Source organism: Thalassophryne amazonica, chromosome 13, assembly GCF_902500255.1.
Source record: "Thalassophryne amazonica chromosome 13, fThaAma1.1, whole genome shotgun sequence".
Lineage (NCBI taxonomy): Eukaryota > Metazoa > Chordata > Actinopteri > Batrachoidiformes > Batrachoididae > Thalassophryne > Thalassophryne amazonica.
The window spans coordinates 26,600,504-26,618,021 of NC_047115.1; the positions used below are offsets into that span (position 1 = coordinate 26,600,504).

Below are 17,518 nucleotides of genomic sequence, written 5' to 3' on the forward strand. Positions count from 1 at the left end.
GTTTGCTTGGCACATTCTTTAATTCTCTGTGACAATAAACTGAGAGTCTGATTTTTTTTTTTTTTTTTTTTTTTTCTGATCCCAGATAACAAGTGCTAAATTGCATGGAATTTCCATACATTTGCGCTGTTGGGGTTGAGACAGTTTTGTGGGTGATTTACTCTGACTAATTTCACAATAGATAACGGGTGGTAACGTGATGTCGACAGCATTATGTAAATGAGGATTTTGAGCATATTAATGGTAGTAAGTGTGATGAAATTCAGTGAACTGCTTGTGCTGTGTTGCTACGTGTTGTAGTTTATTACACACAATCTCTCCCACATAACAGAGGGTTCATGTGCTGAAAATTAAGAAAAAAAAGAAGCAGCTCCTATTTCAGACATTTCAATTCCTATTCTATCCATGGTATTCAAGTAAACTGGTGAGTAATTATGCTGCATTCTGCCAGTGGAATGTAGACTGACGTCTGTGCATGCTATTTTTGTTTGTTTGGTTGTAATAACCAGCACATGAGTGCATTTATCCACTGTGCATCCTGTGCGCACAGCTGTAATGTCCCACACAGGCTCTGATGTGTGTATCTGTGTATTTTGCAGACAGAGCATGGCGCATCAATGACCGTAATGATCAGGAGTCTCAATGTAGTTTATGCTCAGTGTAGAACTATGGTCCACCTGTTACACATGGTGACGTTTATTCCTAAACAAACAAGCATGTAGTAAACCTTTAACTCTTTAAAGGGCACATTGCACTCTCGAAGTTTCCTTGAACATCCAGCCCCAGAACTAGCACAGAAGCTTTGGCTTTCAAGTCAAATTCTTTTTTGTGATCAACAAATGTCCATCTCCACCTCTTTGTAACCCTTGATATATACAGAAAAAAAACAACATTGCATACATCTCAATAAGACTGAATAATAATGATTACATACATGAAAGTGGTGTCTCTGATTTCACTCCTGCTATGTTCACACACAGAGCCATGTGGAATTATTTTTCCACTGTGTGGCGCTGTCAGTTGTCCACAGGCAAACAGTGTTGCTCTACCAGAAGTCAGCTCCCAGTACTTTGGCTTAGCTATCAGTTTAGCTCAGCTTGGCCAGTGACACAAACGCTGAAGCTGGTCCACGTCCAACTCTCCCGTTAAGGGTGGTCACTCGTCATCACATTCTGTCCGATTCCATGATCACAGAAGCAGTTTCCTCAGCAAGACTGGCCGGTGTCCCACATGTAGCATAGCATGGTGTGGCACAGCGCAGCACAATCCACAAACATGCCCGGTTCCACGTTTTCGGGAAAGGAAACATGCTTTAAGAATTTTATCCTGGCCACATGAAAGGAAAGAAAATCCGTGGTTAGATCCATGTTTTGAAGACCATTCTCATGCTGTGCTGGGGCTTCGCTTTGACGGTTTGTCTGAGACGCATTATAAAAAAACATCACTTTCCTCCTCAGAATATTATCTTTGGAATATCTCTCCACCTTATAAACCACACTAGTCATTTTACTGGATCTTCTTCGACAGTGGTGGGCACAGCTAACCAAAAAGTTAGCTTTGATACCCCTAATCCACAAACTGAAAAGTTAACTTTTATAACACAAAACCAATAAAACACTAAAAAAAAAAATAGCGGAAGTTACAGCTAACCACTAATTTTCACTATTGACTCTGGTACACTATCAGCTACTGACAAGCCAGTTTTGAGTTAAAGCACCATCACAAACCGACGAGTCAGAGCTTCTGTCTTTGTGTGCCCCGCCCACTGCTGTAAGGAAGAGTCATTTACATTCAACATACAATGCCCCAGACGTGAGGCAGAACTCATGAAAAGCAAAGCGGGTTTCACTTATGGTTTTGATTGATAAACCAAATTAATCTGAATAGTTATAGTCTACGTTAATGTCTGTCATTTTACAAAATGAAAATATAACATATACCTTTTAATTTTAAAATAATGCACTAATTCTAAAGGTTTGAACATTAACACACACAGATGCCAAAAGGCATTATGGGAAAATGAACCTCCGCTCATCACTGGTTGGTTTGATTATTTATTATTATTTTTATTTTATTATTTTGTAAAAACCAAAAACAAGTTACTGTAACGTGTGTTGGTTTTTACAAATAAATTTGTATTTGTAAATATGTCATTTTTTATTTGTAAAAAAAGGCATTCGCAAAACGGAAAATTCTGTTTAAGTGTGATTCAGCGCAACAAGCAGCGACCGTGTGATATTTGGCCAGGCGCTGTTCACACTGCCATCCAGTAGATGGGTCAAAATGCATAGAACACTGCCATCTAGCAGACAGGAACCAAGATGTATGATTTTAGGGTTTACAAACGTTGTTGACCTCTCGGCTTTACTATCTATGCCAGCAAAAAAAAAAAAATGTTAGCGGACTAAAAGTTAGTGGAACTTAATTTAGCAGAAGCTAATCAGTCCGCTGATGCTTTTTGAAGTTAGCTGAAAAGGTAATCCGCTAACAAAAAGGTTAGCTTTGCTAATTATCAGTTAGCAGATTAGCAGAACTGTGCCCACCACTGCTTTTAGACCATGCATTTTAACCATTTTGACATATTCAAAGTCAATGTCCAAAAAAAACACTGATTTCATACTGTAAAAAATTCAGGTTTTTTTCTGAGTGCGTCCCCATGTTTATTACTTAATTTCTCTGGGCATATGGCACCAAAAATATCATGTAACACATCAATATTTTCATAGTACTTTATTTAGAATAGTCAGCTCGTTTGACATTTTATTTACTAGTGATACGCGCTTTAAATACTGGAGCTCCTGCTGAAACTCGATTGTATCTGCATTAATGGTAAATGTCAACCAGGTGAAGATACAGTGCATCTGGAAAGTATTCACGGCACTTCACTTTTTCACATTTTGTTATGTTACAGCCTTATTCCAAAATGGACTAAATTCATTTTCCCCCTCAAAATTCTACTTATAACACCCCATAATGATAAAATGAAAAGCATTGAGGCACAGCCATTTGATCTCTCCAGAGATGTTCAATCGGATTCAGGTCTGGAGTCTGGCTGGGCCACACAAGGACATTCACAGAGTTGTCCTGAAGCCACTCCTTTGATACCTGAACTCAGTTTTGATCTTCATGGCAAAGAGTGTGAATACTTACAGTAGTGTTCAGAATAATAGTAGTGCTATGTGACTAAAAAGATTAATCCAGGTTTTGAGTATATTTCTTATTGTTACATGGGAAACAAGGTACCAGTAGATTCAGTAGATTTTCACAAATCCAACAAGACCAAGTATTCATGATATGCACACTCTTAAGGCTATGAAATTGGGCTATTAGTAAAAATAAGTAGAAAAGGGGGTGTTCATAATAAAAGTAGTGTGGCATTCAGTCAATGAGTTCGTCAATTTTGTGGAACAAACAGGTGTGAATCAGGTGTCCCCTATTTAAGGATGAAGCCAGCACCTGTTGAACATGCTTTTCTCTTTGAAAGCCTGAGGAAAATGGGACGGTCAAGACATTGTTCAGAAGAACAGCGTAGTTTGATTAAAAGGTTGATTGGAGAGGGGAAAACTTATACACAGGTGCAAAAAATTATAGGCTGTTCATCTACAATGATCTCCAATGCTTTAAAATGGACAAAAAACTAGAGACGTGTGGAAGAAAATGGAAAACAACCATCAAAATGGATAGACGAATAACCAGAATAGCAAAGGCTCACCCATTGATCAGCTCCAGGATGATCAAAGACAGTCTGGAGTTACCTGTAAGTGCTGTGACAGTTAGAAGACGCCTGTGTGAAGCTAATTTATTTGCAAGAATCCCCCGCAAAGTCCCTCTGTTAAATAAAAGACGTGCAGAAGAGATTACCATTTGCCAAATAACACATCAACTGGCCTAAATACAAATGGAGGAATATTTTGTGGACTGATGAGAGTAAAATTGTTCTTTTTGGGTCCAAGGGCCGCAGGCAGTTTGTGAGACGACCCCCAAACCCTGAATTCAAGCCACAGTTCACAGTGAAGACAGTGAAGCATGGTGGTGCAAGCATCATGATATGGGCATGTTTCTCCTACTATGGTGTTGGGCTGTTTCTGTGTAGGCTCTCAGTTGTCCAGGTGGTTTCCATAGTAGAGAAGCTTGAATCTTCGACTGGACTGGGTTGCTTGACGTATGGTGTTGGGCCTATATATCGCACACCGGGTATCATGGATCAGTTTGGATATGTCAGAATACTTGAAGAGGTCATGTTGCCTTATGCTGAAGAGGACATGCCCTTGAAATGGGTGTTTCAACAAGACAATGACCCCAAGCACACTTGTAAACAAGCAAAATCTTGGTTCCAAACCAACAAAATTAATGACTCGCAGATGTGAAGAAATCATGAAAAACTGTGGTTATACAACTAAATACTAGTTTAGTGATTCACAGGATTGCTATAAAAGCAGTTTGAACATAATAGTTTTGAGTTTGTCGTGTCAACAGCAGATGCTACTATTATTGTGAACACCCCCTTTTCTACTTTTTTTTTTTTTTTACTAATAGCCCAACTTCATAGCCTTAAGAGTGTGCATATCATGAATGCTTGGTCTTGTTGGATTTGTGAGAATCAACTGAATCTACTGGTACTTTGTTTCCCATGTAACAATAAGAAATATACTCCTGAACCTGGATTAATCTTTTTAGTCACATAGCACTACTATTATTCTGAACACTACTGTGTGTACATGTGATTTCTTAGGGGTTTTTTTTTTATATAAATTTTCAAAAACCTAAAAAAAAAAACTTTTTGCACCTCATCATTATGGGGTATTGTGTGTAGAATTTTGAAGAAAAAAATCAATTTCATTCATTTCGGAATAAGGCTGTAACATAAGCCAATGTGGACAAACTGAATCACTGTGAATACTTTCCGGATGCAGTGTGTGTGTGTGTGTGTGTGTGTGTGTGTGTGTGTGTGTGTGTGTGTGTGTGTGTGTGTGTGTGTGTGTGTGTGTGTGTGTGTGTGTGTGTGTGTGTGTGTATTGAGGTTTGTGAATTGTTGCTAATCTTTGTACTTGTTAATTTTGTTCTTTTTGCTTGTTCCCATGATGATGATTAACAGCTGTCGAGCATTACCTCAGCAGTAGCAACTACATGGACTGCATCTCCTCAGTAACTGGCAGCAATGGCTGCAGTTTAAACACGTCATTGAAGGGCTCAGATCTGCCTGAGCTCTTCAGCAAGTTGGGCTTGGGGAAGTATACAGATGTCTTCCAACAACAAGAGGTATTGTACTGAAAAATAGCTTGATAAATCTAAGTATATCGTCAGGGTATGAGCTATAATGTCTTTACAGTACCTGCAGACTGATTTTTACAGCAATTAAATGGAATATAGTATTTGTTTTGATTTGGCTTGTTCTTTCTGTCAGATTGATCTCCAGACATTCCTGTCTCTAACTGACCAGGACCTGAAGGAACTGGGCATCACCACCTTCGGAGCCCGCAGGAAAATGCTACTCGCCATCTCAGGTAAGCAAAAAATTTCATGCTATCTTGGCATGAAATTGACACAATAAATCAGATGCATTACACAAATAGTAACATATAATGCTCATTTGCTGCTGTTCTGTCCTCATATCTGGTACCAGTTGGATCAGAGTCCAGCCCTCTGACCCCTCTAGAGGGCAGTGTAAAATTGTTTATTCAGTCATATTTCAGTAATGTTTTCTATTTATTTCTGCTTCTGCTACAAGCCTGAGCACAACCCAGCTATGCAGAAAGCAAAACTTTCAGCCACATGCTAATACCATCTGACAGAAGTCATCATGGTTTGAAGGCTGTGTCTGGCACTTATTATTGGCATATTGTAGTCGAGAAGTTTAAGTCACATGCTTCCACTTGCACATCTTGTAAACATACAAGAAAACATGTTGCTGTTCCTCAGGAGTAAACAAGATGAAGTTACATTCTTCTGACATGAATTTGCAGACATTTGTCCAGCTGTCTCCTTGTTGCTAATGTAAACTTTGTTCTGTTGCTGCACTGGCTGTAATGTAAATACTCTGAATGTTGCACTTGATTGTTGTTAAATAAACTCCTTGCCTCACTGTCTTGAGACAGCGATATGTCCTGACTCATCCACCCAGTTGTCTTGAACTCATTAAATTCTAAGGTGGTGGTGATTTGGTGATCATATTAGACTTTCTGTGAAGATGGTCTGTACAGTATCTCATCAGTGAGATAGCTCCCAGTATGGCAGCTCCAGCAGTCTTAAAATGTTCCTTTTGAAAATGATAATGGCATTCAGTAGAGCACCACATCACCATGCCTTTGATTAAAGTCATTGAACTCCTCGATAAACCAGTATTTAATGTAGTTATTATTCTATCTCACGTTACTTCCCAGCCAAGGCTGGTACCCATTTCACACTTGGGTGGACTGAGATAGTACAGATTAAAGTGTCTTGTCCAAGGACTCAGAGAAGTAGCATGGATGCGGGATTCGATTCCAGGGCTACATTTTGGCAGGCCAGCTCCTTATCCACTGAGCTACCTGCTTTACTAGACTACCCATGTAATAAGATGCGTTTGTCTCTTTCTCTTCATATGTCTTACCTGGACCATTCAGAAGACGGTCCAAAAATGGTGTTTCTGTGCTCATTCCCAATCAGAGTCAACACTCTGATCACTGTCCTAGTTTTGACATTATAGTGGCTGGAATTGTTGGACTACATGAATTAATACTGGAAGCTTTGGGGAAGCATTTGCTCAGGCACCTGCCAAAACAATTCTCATGGCTGTTGAAGGGACACAAATACTCCATGTCAAAAGAATAGGACAACCCTGTGAAGGTTTAGCAGTGACCACACAGAGAAAAATGTTTTTTGTTTTTCTTTTGCTTTTCTGCTTGTGAAACTTTGAGAGTGAATTTAGCAACACATGGCCAAGTTTGGTGCTGATTCAGGCTGTATTGGGCCTAATTACAACTCAGTGCTCATCAAGCAATTTCCCCAAGTGTAGGAAAAGCAGTAATTCCACCTAGGGAAGGAGGCATATTGGCATAACTCATATATAATTGATGGAAGTTTGGCTAACTGTTCAGCATAGCTCGGCGCAAGATGGGAAAAGGTAATAAAACTCGCAATATTACCACGAACTGTTCTGAGCCGGACTCGATTCATAACAGCTCGGGCTAATAGTATAAGCTTCTCAGAGTGGTTCGGGGTAAGTTCAACATAGTCTAGTCATCTCATCTGCAACTCCAGACAATTCATACTCAGGATAACTGGGTAAATTTTTTTAAACATATTCAAAACTCGTACGAGTTTATCCGATCGGTCTGTAATTTGTTTCAAGCGTTGCCAAGTCCACTCACCACCATCACCAAGTTATATAAAAGTTGTGCCAAGTTGCTACTCTGGAAAACTTGGCACCAAACGCGACCAGGTGTGAGAGCTGCTTTTCTCTCATAGACTGGAATAGAAAAACGAAAATGACAAACCACTGATGAATGACTCGACCTGGAATTGGAAAAAGTCACAGAGTTTATTCTTCAAACACTTCTTAGTGAGTTTCAGAATGCCTCTGCAGTATGATACTGCCAATAGTTTCCGTGTTGAAATGCAGACGTGGTTCATCGCTCGCTTAACACAGCACATGAAGTCCGGAATCCCAGGCACGTGGATGGTCAAGCACAGAACCAGCCAAATCCACGTCCGTTTGAAGTAAATACCAAGCCTTAATCATACCAGCAGTGGTATTGTGAGCTTCCTGACATGGATATTCAATAAAAGTTGAGTTTGGAAACCTTGAGCCTGAGCCAGAGTTGCTGCTACGAGCAACATGGGGAGATGGTGAAGCCAGTGCTGATTATCAAGGAAGTTGAATGTTCCAAGGCCAGATGTTTGCTGCCTCATGCCTAAGCCAAGAACAGCTCACCTCTCATCTCCGTGATGGATTCTGGGGTTTGAAAGCAGAAATATGCACCGCCCAGTCAGGCTCTTTGTCTCTTTGTCTCTCTGTTTTTGCCTCCGATTATGAAGACAGAAAATACTGTTCAAGGCAAATCAGGTTTTTGCTTCCTGCCCGTGTGCCAGTGAAAAGAGCTGCTGAAGTGAGCTGCTTGTCTCTAGTAATCAATCCTGATGTTTTTTACTGGCTGAGACAGTACACCGCTATCATATAAGGTACCAGGGTTTGTTTTGACTGCTTTATGAAAGAATTTTGTACAAGCGGCTGTGTAAATCCAGATGAAGCAGCCCTGCAGGGGCATGAATCCAATGTTGTTGTCACTGTTTTTTTACTTAAATAAGCTGAGATGAGATGCTAACACATTCCTAACGGATCACTGGGGAAGTCGCCCACGCGACAAACCATGTGTAACCAGATTTTGTGTTGCTGTTGTGTTTTCTGGCAGAACTCAACAAGAACCGGAGGAAGTTATTCGAGCCACCCATCAGGTCCTCCTTCCTGGAAGGCGGCGCGAGCGGTCGCCTCTCCCGACAGTTTCACTCTGACATGGCCAGCGTCAGCGGACGGTGGTAGGTGCCTCCAGAACCTCCTCCACCCTGGAGCCTCCATTGTTCCCAGATTTAGGATGGTGGTTGTTTACTTGTTCAGCTTCAGCTGAGTTAAGACTGTTCAAGTTGCCAAATAGTATAAATGCCTATGTATTAAAAGAAAAAAGAAAAGCCATCATTTTACCTGAAGTGCCAACAAGGAAAAAAGGGATTTCTCCGAAATGAGGTGCAGTGTTGACTCCTGATGCGTCCGTTAGGTCTTTCTGGGAGTATTTATATATGAAGGTTGTTGTTACAGTTCTGAAGAAAGGGTACTGGTCCAGTATTTCTCTCCACTTTTTGTTCAAGGGAACAGGCAGAATGATGGTACAATCATTTAATACATTGATACTAGCTGCAATTCTGCTATGCTGTTGTATCAGTGACGTGCACTTTAATTCTACTAGACGTTTGCCTGTGAAAGCCTAAAACCTTGGATTGAAACTATGCATTTCTCTTCTTTTTTTAATTATTATTATTTAGTAAAAAGCACAGATGCATTTTGTACCAAACCAAATATTAGCACTTAGCCTGTGAGATTAGGGCATCACAAAATAAAGTGCAAAATAGGGCAGCACAACACAGCTGTGACATCATCAGCTTAAACCCATGTCACAAAGGGAAGCACCGTTGCAGCTTTTGACCTTTGGCTGCATTCAGTGTTTTGATTGGATATTCCTGCAGGCCATTGGATCAAGATATTTCACGCCAAAACAAACAAAATCAAATGTTATGTACTTGTGTCATGATTTTATTTTTAGTTTTATCCTTTTAGGCGAATGGGTGACATGTTTAATGGTAATCAGTTTACATATGTATTATGTTTTTTAATCTGTTCATGAATGCATTTCTATGATTTTTGTAATTAGATTATTAGTATCTGTTATTGTTTTGTTTTTGTTTTTTTCCCATCCCTATAATCTGTGGAGCCATAATGTGTCTGTGCTATTTGTCCACAGCAGAGACACAAAACACTTAGACGAAGCTTTGTGGGCTTCGCTCTGATTGTGTCATCTTTTTGTGGTTTTTCTTTCCCCATTTGTTTATTGTACGTGACCTTTTGTCTCGTCTGTTGTTTGTCAGTGTCGGCCTCTCTTTGTGTGGCTGAAACGTCAGTGCATCCAGAAAAAAAATCATTTTGCTGCACTGAAACTGTGCACCTTCTCTATCCGTCCATTTAGAGCAACAACACCACAAAACAACAGACCTCACCATCGCTTGAAGAACATGAGACCTTGCCTTTGTTCTGAAAAGTGCCATTGTAATTATGTAGCTTTTCAGCAGGGAAAAGCTTCCGAAAGAACATTTCTGACATTGGATTTGCGTATATTAGATGAACCGCAGATCATAAAACCTCAAAGAGGAACAAACAACTTAAGATGAAAACAATAGAAATGGGCAGATTTCTAGATTCATCTCTGCCAACTTATATCAGGAAATGTGGTTAAGCAGGGTTTACTGAAGTTATGGGATTGGTGTTAATCACCGGAGCTTGTTCCGTGCTCCTGTGATCAGTGTTTCGAAAGATGTCTTCAAAGTGTTAGTTGTGTGTGTGTGAGTGTGTGTTTGTGTGATGTTAGGTTCCAGTGTTCTGAATCCTAAACAACTTCTCTCAACTGCAAAAGCAAGTCTTTTTTTTTTTTTTGTCCTGGGGTGTTAAAAAAAAATTGTACGTGTAAACATATATATTTGCAGCTCAGTTTGTATAAAAGCTTTTTAAGACCGTCCATTGAGTTTAAACGACCGTACAGCATAGAGAATATATTTATGTTGTGGACATATTTGAGATTTTTTCACCATCTCAGTCGAGTATGTCAGAAACTAACTAACAGCAGTTGCAAAGATTCTCTTGAAAGTTCTGTTTTTTTATTTTTATTTTTATTAACCCTTTGACCTTTTCCTGGCATTGGATTTGAGCCAGTGGTTGTCAGCACTATAAAACGTAGCGTTGCGACAGGGTTGCTGATGTCAACCATAAAGTTTTGTTTTTGTTTGTCCCCCCCTTTAAAGTCTTAAGATGGAAGGGAGGTCATTAATCTAAAAAAAGGGATTCTTTGTCCTGAGCTGGTTGGCCTCCGCTCCTCATGTTACTGCACCGAGCCTTTTGAGCACTGATGGTGCCGTGACTCATGTTCCTGCCTTAGCAGACATTTGTTTTCATCCTAGCCTAGTTCACCAGGTTCTGGTGTGTTGTGCTCAGACAGAAATAGATGTTCTTATCAAGTGAAAGTTCTGTTTAAAATAATAAATAGATCAGTGAAGGGACTCAAGTCAAAAAGTTTACTACCAGCTTTTCTTTTCTATGCGCCTGATCGAATAGTTTCACAATTATGTCTTTAATTTGATGTATTTTTTTCCCCCACAGGGATTATTTTGTGTTTGAGTCATTGTACTGCAATCAATCAAATGGTACATTTATAATAAATGTAAACCACTAAGGAAATTATGTAATGTTTTCATGCTATATCACCGTTGTTATGTGTGAGAAAAGGTACATTTCTGCACGATGTTCCACGGACCATTTTGTGTATAAGAAGCGTTGCCATGTGGCCAAACCTCTGTTCACTGTGGCATCTGTTGATGCTGTTGTTCAAACTGTAATTGTAATACAGATATAATCAAAAGACTCTTTGAAGAAACTGTCAAGTAAGCAAAAACAACAAAAAGTTCAAACATTTAAATGCTATTATGAAGGTAATAAATATATGCAAGTAAAGTCAACTGTGTTTTGTTTTTTAATCCAACTTTGACTGTGCGTGTGAGGTATGATGTTTGTCTCTATCTGTGTTTGGACACAATTTTCTGAATGGGATAACTCAATACTATATAAATGGTAAACACTTACTCCATAAGTAACCTTTGAGGAGGAGAGGGTTAGTTACATTCCAACATTGTCTGGTGCATATTTATGATGGCTTTTTTAAAGGCTCATTAAGACTTTTGAATTACAAACACATTTTTATCTAAATTCTAGGGTGCCTAAACCTGCCTGCAACTTTGTGTTGTAGTCTTGCATAGAAAGGCTCAAAAGAACCATTTAGGAAACTCAAACCTGCAGTTTTTGTGGTGCTCAGGTATAGAATTTATTGTTCACCTTTGTGCTTCCAGTCATTCATGTTTAGCAGGTAAGTAGTGCTCATAAACCGGAGGGCGAGGAGGGGTAACAGGAAGACGGGGCGGAAAGGAGAGGAACAATAGTAGCCAGTAAAATAGTAGTGAGCAGTATTTCTGGTATTTATATTTGTATTTACATTTTGAAAATTGTTTTTTATTTCTATTTCTGATACTCTGTGTGCTTCTTACCCTGTGTAGTGCTATACAATGCTGCTGGAATCTCAGTTTCCCTGAGGGAGTCTTACCATGGGAATTAATAATTTTCTATCTAATCTAATGCTGGTGAGTTAATCAATTTAGTCTAATTAGTAGAGTTAACACCCGAGTGGTGTTCAGTTGTTGGACTTCTGTGCTAGTCACAGTTTGTCCATCATGAACACCATGTTCGAGCACAAGGGTGTCCATGAGTGCACGTGGCACCAGGACACCCTGAGCCGGAGGTCGATGATCGACTTTGTAGTCGTATCATCTGACCTTCAGCCACGTGTCTCGGACACTCGAGTGAAGAGAGGGGCAGAGCTGTCGACCGATCACCACCTGGTGGTGAGTTGGATCTGCTGGGAGGGGAGCAGTGGTGTCAAAAGTACACACGTTTGTTACTTAAGTAGAAGTATAGATACTGCAGTTTGAAGACACTCTGGTAAAAGTTGAAGTATGAACTTGACCTCTTTACTCAAGTAAAAGTGAAAACGTATGTGCTCCAAAACCTACTTAAAGTATAAAGTAACCTTTAAAAAAAAAGGTAGATGCCACTATATGAATTGAAAGCTTAATTTAAAAACTGATTCATTCTACATGTGGCCCAAGACCCAAAACCCCAAATTACCCCCCAACACCACCTGCACGAAAATGTTTCAATTCTAGAAGCTCTGAAATGCAATCTGGGACTATTCCAGACAATAAACTGCAGTGAGTGCAGCATCCATTTAGTGAAGGAAAAAATACAACTTTCCTTATTCAAATTCATTCCAGTAGTATTCTGCTCTTACTAGGATGCAGCAGTTTTCTAGTTTGTCAGATACCGTATTTTCCGGACTATAAGTCGCACCGGAGTATAAGTCGCACCAGCCACTTTATCCATTATAAAGAAAAATAAACCATAAATAAGTCGCACCGGAGTATAAGTCGCACCAGCCACTTTATCATTATAAAGAAAAATAAACCATAAATAAGTTGCACTGGACTATAAGTTCCATGGACATACAGGTATGTTAACTTAACATGAAAAGTTCAGATGATAATATTGTGACGGCTACCGTTTTCAGATGCATATTTCACCAGTCGTAACTTACAATCTGCAGAGTATGATTTTCTTTTTGGTGGCATTTTTTCGGGCCTTCTCCGTTGTCTTGTTATCAGTAACGTTGAAATTTTTATTTTTCTATGGTAGTCAGAAGTCGCAGGAACAGTCACACAAGCCTTGAGTGCCCTCTCGTGAGCTGCATTTTACCTACAGATATGTTTGTATTTTGCAGATCACATTGCGAGCCGAACCATGCAGCACCTACCTGCACAGCTCATGACCACCCAGCGGTGTCGATCCAGCTCCTTCCAAGTGCAGACGCTAATCCTCCGCCGTCGCTCAGTGCTCCCATGCAGCTCTCAGCGTCAACTCTGCTCACACTGATATCCAAGGGTTGAAGCTGTTTTGTTAGCCGTCCCGGAATAAACACCATGTTCGTCTGCTTCAAACGCTATTCACAATCTTCGACGCCAGCTCCTTCCAAGTGCACACGCTAATCCTCCGCCGTCGCTCACCCAATGCTCCCACGCAGCTCTCAGCGTCAACTTAAACACTCTGCTCACATTGATATCCAAGGGTTGAAGCTGTTCTGTTCGCCAAGCCGGAATAACAGCAAGCACCGAGTTCGTCAGCTTCACACGCTGTGGGTGAGGTGAGGAATACGCATCCAAAGTTCTGTTCTCTGATTGGTTATCGCGACCAGCGTGAACTATAGGATGGCCGTCATACTACAGTGCCCATGATGCATTGCATTTCCTTTTCTGGTGGCCATTTTAAAACATAGATCGACTCTGTCACGTAAAATTGTTTTGTTACAGTAAATTAATTGAGATCCTACCGGTATATTTTTCATTTATAAGTCGCACTGGAGTATAGGTCGCACCCCCGGCCAAAACATGTAAAAAAGTGCGACTTATAGTCCGGAAAATACGGTAGTTCTGGAGGAAATCACTGAAGAAATTAACAAACTGACAATATGGTTTGACCGAAACAAACTGTCATTAAATAAGACAGGGATGAAGTGGAGGTGTAAGAGTCACTAGGTGTTCACAGGAAACACTTATTTATTTATGTATGTATTTATATATGTATGTTCATTGTTAGTTGCTTTTATATTTTCTGTTGTGTTTCTATTCAGGTTCTTTTTGCCTCTTTCTCTAAAATTGTATATAATAATCATTAGATTATTCATATATAAACAAAAATAAATTTAAGAAATATTACAATTTGAAAACAAATGCACCCGAACATGATGACAGCTGCAACTGCTTAATGCTAACTTTTAACATTGAAAATGCCATAGACATGCTAACGCGTTAGCGTCGCTCCCGTTTTTAAGTTATAAAATACATCTATCAACTGTTTCAGAAGACCATAACAGGTCGGTTTAACATAGAAAAGGTAAATAATACTCACAGAAGTATGCTCTTTAGGGTTTTAGCGGGGGGAAATTAAGCGAAAGAAAGAAAGAATAAACGAAGCAATAGGTCGAAGCATTGCTTCAATCTGCGAACCACTGCTTGGATTGGTTCACGGTTCAAAGCAAAGCCGCGCTGCAGAAAAGTTGATTACAGGCGCACGACGTGAAATATATATATATATAAACATTAAACTGAAGCCAAGCGTAACGAGGCTGTTTGTTTTAAAAATGTAAGGAATAGAAAGTACAGATACTTGTGTGAAAATGTAATGAGTAGAAGTCAGAAGTAGGCCGAAAAATAAGTAATGGAGTAAAGTATAGATACGTAAAAAGTGTACTTAAGTACTCTAACGAAGTATTTGTACTTCGTTACTTGACACCTCTGGAGGGGAGGAAGCCAGTCAGACCTAGCAGGCCCAAACGTATCGTGAGGGTCTGCTGGGAACGACTGGCGGAACCCTCTGTCAGCGAGGTCTTCAACTCCCACCTCCGGGAGAGCTTCTCCCAGATCCCGGGGGAGGTTGGAGACATGGAGTCCGAGTGGACCATGTTCTCCACCTCCACTGTCGATGCGGCCGCTTGTAGCTGTGGTCACAAGGTCTCTGGTGTCTGTCGCGGTGGCAATCCCCAAACCCAGTGGTGGACACCGGAAGTAAGGGATGCCGTCAAGCTGAAGAAGGAGTCCTACTTATCTTTGTTGGTAGGTGGGACCCCAGAGGCAGCTGACAGGTACCGGCAGGCCAAGTGTGCCGCAGCCCGTGCGATCGCAGAGGCAAAAACTCGGGTCTGGGAGGAGTTCAGGGAGGCCATGGAGGAGGACTATCTGTCGGCCTCAAAGAGATTCTGGCAAACCGTCTGACGCCTCAGGAGGTGGAAGCAGCTCTCCACCAGCACTGTTTACGGTGCAGGTGGGGAGCTGTTGACCCTGACTAGGAATGTTGTTGGGCGGTGGAAGGAGTACTTCGAGGATCTCCTCAATCCCATCATCACATCTTCCAAAGAGGAAGCAGAGACTGGGGACTCAGAGGCGGACTCATCCATTACCCAGGCCGAAGTCACCGAGGTGGTTAGAAAGCTCCTCGGTGGCAAGGCTCCTGTGGTGGATGAAATCCGTCCTGAGTACCTTAAGTCTCTGGATGTTGTGAGACTGGCTTGGCTGACACGCCTCTGCAACATCGCGTGGCGATCGGGGACAGTGCCTCTGGATTGGCAGACCGGGGTGGTGGTCCCTCTGTTTAAGAAGGGGGACCGCAGGGTGTGTTCCAACTATAGGGGGATCACACTCCTCAGCCTCCCCGGTAAGGTCTATTCCAGGGTACTGGAGAGGAGAATTCGACCGATGGTTGAACCTCGGATTCAGGAGGAGCAGTGTGGTTTTTGTCCTGGTCGCAGCACACTGGACCAGCTCTACACGTTCTATCGGGTGCTCGAGGGTTCATGGGAGTTCGCCAACCAGTCCACATGTGTTTTGTGGATCTGGAGAAGGCGTTCGACCGTGTCCCTCGGGGCACCCTGTGGGGAGTGCTCCGGGAGTACGGGGTCCGGGGTCCTTTGCTAAGGGCTATCCGGTCCCTGTACGACCGCAGCAGGAGCTTGGTTCGCATTGCCGGTAGTAAGTCAAACCTGTTTCCAGTGCACGTTGTCCTCCGCCAGGGCTGCTCTTTGTCACCGGTTCTGTTCATTATTTTTATGGACAGAATTTCTAGGCGCAGCCAGGATGTAGAGGGGGTCTGGTTTGGGAACCACAGAATCTTGTCTCTGCTGTTTGCGGATGATGTGGTTCTGTTGGCTTTGTCAAATCAGGACCTTCAGCGTGCACTGGGGCAGTTTGCAGCCGAGTGTGAAGCGTCCAGGATGAAAATCAGCACCTCCAAATCCGAGGCCATGGTTCTCGACCGGAAAAAGGTGCTTTACCCTCTTCAGGTTGGTGGAGTGTCCTTGCCTCAAGTGGAGGAGTTTAAGTATCTCGGGGTCTTGTTCACGAGTGAGGGATGGCTGGAGCGTGAGATCGATAGACGGATCGGTGCAGCATCTGCAGTGATGCGGTTGCTGTATCGGACCGTCGTGGTGAAGAGAGAGCTGAGTAGGGGGGCAAGGCTCTCGATTTACCGATCGATCTACATTCCGATCCTCACCTATGGTCATGAGGTTTGGCTCATGACCGAAAGAACGAGATCGCGAGTACAAGCGGCCGAGATGAGTTTCCTCTGCAGGGTGGCTGGGCACTCCCTTAGAGATAGGGTGAGGAGCTAGGTCACTCGGGAGGAGCTCAGAGTCGAGCCGCTGCTCCTCCACGTCGAAAGGAGTCAGTTGAGCTGGCTCGGGCATCTTTTCCGGATGCCCCCTGGACGCATTGCTGGAGAGGTGTTCCAGGCGCGTCCCATTGGGAGGAGGCCCCGGGGAACACCCAGGACATGCTGGAGGAACTACATCTCTCGGCTGGCTTGGGAACGCCTTGGGGTTCCCCCGGAGGAGCTGGGGGAGGTGTGTGTGGATCGGGAGGTCTAGGCGGATTTGCTTGAGTTGCTGCCCCCGCGACCCGACTCCGGATAAAGCGGAAGAAAATGGATGGATGGATGGATAGTAGAGTTAATAAGACACTACAAGGTTTTTAGAAGAAAATGCTTGAAATCTAGGCTCAGTTTTTCTGTATGTTGTCTGGCAAACTATAATCAAATTGTCACAGCTTGTTAGAAAGTCCTCTGTTCCGCTCCACCGTGAGCTGTGTAACTGGTGATGCTGCAGACAAATGTTGAGTGCCTAGTCTGTCCAATCACAGCCTCAGATGACGTGTGTGTTTCTCAGTGTTGTTGTATTGATCATAATCTATGCAACAGAGCAATTTTGTTGTCAAACTTTGTGTAAATAATTTTCCAACATGTGCTGTGGCCCAGAAATTGGAAGAATTCTTCAGATCTGCTTTCTCCTCCTTGTTTTTCCTCACTCTGTGAACACATAATGGCGTTATTATGCAGGTCAGATGTTCTTGTTTTCTGTGATTTATTATTTTAGGAGTATCTGAAGTATGCAGACTGTAATGTCCGTGTAAGCCTCAAGGGGTCAGTGTCTACATTTCTTGAAACCTTCCATCCTTTGTTTCCCCTCAAAGCTGTGAGCACAATTGCAATTTTCAAAGTACATTCACAAAACCCTTGACTGCAAAAAAAAATCTGTTTTCTCAAAAGGCTTTATGAGCTCAAAATCAACAA

At 41.9% G+C, this 17,518-nt stretch overlaps 1 protein-coding gene across 1 annotated transcript in view; it reads left to right on the forward strand.

Annotated features, from left to right (window-relative positions):
• Positions 1-11,248, forward strand: part of LOC117523113 (protein bicaudal C homolog 1-B-like) — a 205,541-nt gene extending 194,293 nt beyond the window's left edge. The window contains exons 19-21 of the mRNA XM_034184536.1: positions 5,096-5,259; positions 5,405-5,504; positions 8,391-11,248. Of these exons, the coding sequence (XP_034040427.1) occupies positions 5,096-5,259; positions 5,405-5,504; positions 8,391-8,518 (392 nt within the window). The 3' untranslated portion in view covers positions 8,519-11,248. The remainder of the gene's footprint in view (positions 1-5,095; positions 5,260-5,404; positions 5,505-8,390) is intronic.
• The last annotated feature ends 6,270 nt before the right edge of the window (positions 11,249-17,518 follow it).